At 37.5% G+C, this 4,915-nt stretch overlaps 1 protein-coding gene across 1 annotated transcript in view; it reads left to right on the top strand.

Moving 5' to 3' along the window:
* The window catches only part of use1 (unconventional SNARE in the ER 1 homolog (S. cerevisiae)), a gene marked incomplete in the record, with an annotated part of 5,516 nt that extends 984 nt beyond the window's left edge, over positions 1-4,532 (top strand). Inside the window, 5 exon segments of the mRNA XM_035653953.1 lie at positions 255-407; positions 730-745; positions 1,792-1,822; positions 2,068-2,230; positions 2,909-4,532. Coding sequence (XP_035509846.1) covers positions 255-407; positions 730-745; positions 1,792-1,822; positions 2,068-2,230; positions 2,909-3,091 — 546 coding nt within the window.
* Positions 4,533-4,915: the final 383 nt, after the last annotated feature.

Genomic DNA, 4,915 nt, shown 5'->3' with positions numbered 1-4,915 from the left:
ATATATATATATAATATGTATTATAATTCATTATTTTGAAGATTATTGTCATTGTCTGGGATAATGTACTGAATGTGTTATTGTTACTTTAATATTTATGGCCGTGTTTAACACTGTAGTACATTGTCTGTTGTCGAACTGTACATCCTAAATACAGACAATGAAACAGTCGGTTTTTGTTTAGACTTTCTTTTCTTGGAGTTTTCTGTTCAGACAGTCTTCTCATCTCATGTGTCTCCTCTTCTCGTTCACAGTCGTCACCAACAGAAAAAGCTTTAGCTAATCAGTTCCTCGCTCCCGGGCGAACACCTACAATAGCCAACGAGAGGATGCCTGCCAGTAAAACCGTCCACATGCAGACGAAGGCCCGCTGTACCGGAGAGATGAGGGACGAGCTGCTCGGCACGGTAGGATGAGACATTCACTGTTGAGCTTCAACTAGCTGATGGAGGACAGCGGCATTGTTTTGCTCACAGCTGTTGCACTACTGATTTCACCTCCAGCTAATAAAAGTCAATTTTAGTTTACCATTTTAAAGGTAGCCTAGACTGTATTTGAAGTTTTAGAGTTAGTTATAGACTATTTTCATACCTAACTGCAAAGGTTGGGCTCACTAAATGAAGTACTTGGTACTCTACTTTGGTAGCAAAATTAAAAACTTAATAGTAAAGTCTCCATGCACCACCTTTGGTCCAATTCACCACATTTTCTTCTTTTGTGTCTTTACAGGGGTTGTCAGGGAAAGGTAAGAAATATTTTTGGAATTTAAAGGCATTTTGAATTCAGTAACTTGACTGAAAAATATAACGAATGAATAAGATTTATATACAACGACCATTCGCAAAAACATTCATCTCAAAATGAGAAGAGATGATTTTTGCAGATTTAGCTATTAACTCATTTCCATCTGCAGGTACAAACTGAACAATCACCAGACACTAAAACCATGAATGTACCTGCAACATTACAAAGTCTCTGTCACACTGACCAGCATACAAACAGATCAACGTATAAACATCAGCACATTCATCCAGTGAAACTATAAAACTACAATTTAAAAATCATGATCCCATTAATGTTTACATTTTTTTGCACAATGGGAAAAACAACAAAAGTCTGTACACGCTTTAAGCTCAGCTGGGAGCATATTCCAATGTTTATAAATGAAAAAGCAGATTTTGTAAAGCCACTCCTGGGATTACTCTAGTATGTGTGATGGGCCAGACATTAACTGACTAACTATATGCATTTAAATGTATGTATTTTAAAGCAATTGCGACTAAACTAATTCTTTGTGTACTTCATCCCATAACTTACTTTCTGAAAATATTTCTGTTGCTCTGATTTGATACCTAATATTAAACTTCTGATTAGAGCCCGAACAATATATCCGTTGGCCGATATTCTTGCCCGTTATCGCAGACGTATCAGTATCATATCCTTATTGGCCAATATGTTATCCAATATGCAGCGATATGAAATCTGTTATAAAATGCAAAAAGACTTTTACAGTACTGATGTTTAGCTGTTTTTTCTATTTATTATTTTCTCAGTGTTCATTTCTAGAATTGGTTGACAATTTGTTAAATTATTTAACATGTTAAACAATATTTGAGAAAGCAGCCTTCTGAGTACCTTCTTACATAATCATATTGGTGCAAATTTTTAATTCACTTTAGCATCCACTAAAGCTGCAATCTGTGCATTTTCTCCTCTGAAATCTGTATCAGTCGGGCTCTACTTGTTATCGAGAGTAAGATTTTAAGATCTGTTCTCCTTTCTTCTCTACAGGCACGTCAGAAACAGACTTGCGGAACCGAAGGTAAAGATATTATTATTTCTTTATAGTGTAACAACCAGTGATTGCTCCTGAATCATTTAATTTATCACGTCATCTATGTCTGTGCGTCATCTTTAATGTGACCAATCATGTTTCACTCCTCACTGCTAAATGCTTTTAAAAGACAGGAACCTTTATCACTCTCTGTCGTGACTGTGGATAAGAGCCTGGGCTTTATGCTCGCTGTAAGATACAAATGTTAATCAGGCTGTCCCCGCCCCGTGCAGAGGTCTTCCTCTGGATGAGCGTCAGTCTGCTGCAGAGCTTGAGGCCGTCCTGCAGCACCACCACAACCTGCAGGAGAAGCTCGCTGAGGACATGCTCAACCTGGCCCGAAACCTGAAGAACAACACGCTGGCGGCACAGAACATCATCAAACAGGATAACCAGGTAACTGAATAGAGGCTTTGCACGTATCACAATACGGTATTCATAATACTGTGATACTTTAATCATACTGTATTTACAACATCGAGGTTACTGAAATATGAATTTACCTGTCAAACATAAATTTCACCAGCCAAAATAAGGACACTAATGGTTAACAGATGTTTATATGCTTCTGCTTTGTGGTGAGCCATCATCATCATCATCATCAGCAGCAGCAGTAGTAGTAGTAGTAGTAGTAGTAGTAGTAGTAGTAGTAGTAGGCTCTGACAATTGCTCGTTAATAGTGTATTGTATAGGACATTTGTGGTTTATTATCCAGCTCTATGTCACACTTTACTATTACTAAACTAAACAATGTTGGATTTTAGCCAATACATGTTTTTATATTTCAGATCCTTAATTTTCTGTGGGACTTGTTATTGAACCTACAGTAGTTTGTATTTTTGAAGTTTATTAGGTTTCAGTTTATGTTTCTGTTCCCCAAACATTTTGTCCTCCTGATGCGACAATTTTGTCCACAAGTGGGCAATATAAGATTAATAACATTCACACCCAACCTCCTATAAACCCTAGCTAAAACTAGCCTACGTAGTTCATGTTATTTTATATTTTATAGGTTTTTTTTTTGCTCTCAGTATTTATCTCGATGTTTCAGTTGTGTGCTCCCTTCCCTCGCAGACTCTGGGCCACTCGATGCGTCAGGCAGACCTGAACTTTGAGAAGCTGAAGACGGAGTCGGAGCGATTGGAGCAGCACACCAAGAAGTCCGTCAACTGGCTGCTGTGGCTGATGCTCATCCTGGTCTCCTTCACATTTATCAGCATGATCCTCTTCATCAGAATCTTCCCCAGACTCCGATGATGAGCGTCTACAATCCTGAACTTTTAGTCCAACATCCTCCTGTGTTTACAGAGCAGTAACTACATAGGCCTCATAGATCTATACAGCATGTCTGTATGTGTGATACAGATCAGTAGGGATCACAACCAAAACAACTCAGTTTGATGAACTGAAACATTTGCACTTTTGAAACTGAAATTCTTCCTCTTAACGGGAAAGTTTAAAATGTGGTTTGAAGCATCAGTATTCCTTTTTTTTAAACAGGACAGAACGTGAATCGAGGTGAAGAGCTTCTTGTTGGAGGGCTTTTGGGAGCAGCAACATAGTCTTAATACCCAGACAGCAGGGACTTAGCCTTAATTAATTTAATCCCTCATCAGGTAGGCTGCTAGCCATTCAGTACATGTATGTACTTTCTCACGTAGTGAGACTAAAGTCAAAATCGGCTTTTGTTAAACTTTTTTTTTCACCATGTGTACATCTGAAAGAGGTCAAGAACCGTCCACCATCTACTGGATATTGTCCATGGGTCCAGCATTATATTGAATTCATTGAGTTTAAAAAATCTGACTTATAAATAGCTGTGGATGTGCTAGAAAATGACTTTGACTGCCCCTGTTTGAACTTTTATAAGCACTATATATATGTTTAATAATTGGTTTATAACACTGTAACTTACCTAGCTATAAGAATGTCATTAAGTGTTAAAAATAATTATAAATAACAATTATAAACAGTTATAACTTCTCCTATGAAGACATATTTTATATTATCTGTTAATACACCATCCTCCAGTTCTGAGTGCCCGCAGGAGGAGTTATAGTTATTGGAAAAATACATTAATAAACACTGTTTACATCTACATTATATGTAGATTGTGTAATTATTATTTATTAAATGTTTATATAGTGCTTATAAATGCTAAATGAGGTGATTCAAGTAAAGTGTTACTGTTTAACTAAAATCAAACATTATTACAAATTTCCAAACTGATTTCAAGCATCACTCTAATTTTTCATCTTCTGGTTGAGTTTTGGAAACATTCATCGTGCAGACGTGTCGAGCTTCGTGCTGTTAGGTGGTTTTTTTTTTTTTTTTTTTTTTTAGTTCACCATCTGTCCCACATCCTCAGTCCTGTTTAATGTTTCTGAGTCTGTGTGTTTTAGTGGTTGATTCAGGTGTTAAGATTTGTTATGTTGGTGATGACTGCTGATGTTAATGAAGTAAGAATTTGTTCTCATTAAACGACTGTAACCCCTTAGAAACATTCATATCATTTAGAGCGGCAGTTGTGTGTGTGTGTGTGTTTGTGTATAAGATAGCAAGAAAGGAATTCCAGAAAGTATGAAGACGCTAAATGATCTCCTTTTATCTGTTTTGGTATAATAACTGTGGGGACTTGTGTGTGTTGTGGGAGCTGTGTATGACCTTTTTTCCTCATAAACTAAAATACCAAACTGCGCCCTCTGTTGTTTTGAAAATGTCTGATGCAGTGACTCCATGTGGCCAGCGTGTGTCAGTCGTGTCTTTTAGAATAAGAACACATAATGACGTCCATGACCCCCATGACCCCGATGGCCTGATCAAGCCATGAAACCAAAATGAACCCCACTACCCATTTAGAAGAGGAATGAAGTATGGCTAAATAAAGGCAGATGGCCACAGAAAAAGCACACAGGGACCATATGTGACTCTGGCTAATCTGTGTACTTGTCAGCTTTTTCTCCTACTCAATTTAGCCTGATAACATTTGGGAATTGCTGCTCCAGAACATTATTTTTCATGCAAGCAGACACGCTGAGAAAGCTTCCAACAGGTTAACATTCCTGCTGTGTTGTGACTGTC

This window comes from Morone saxatilis, unplaced genomic scaffold (genome assembly GCF_004916995.1).
Source record: "Morone saxatilis isolate NCDOM2014 unplaced genomic scaffold, NCSU_SB_2.0 Contig12, whole genome shotgun sequence".
In the NCBI taxonomy this organism is placed as follows: domain Eukaryota; kingdom Metazoa; phylum Chordata; class Actinopteri; family Moronidae; genus Morone; species Morone saxatilis.
Note: the sequence above shows the minus strand (reverse complement) of the source record. Positions and strands in the feature narration are given on the sequence as shown.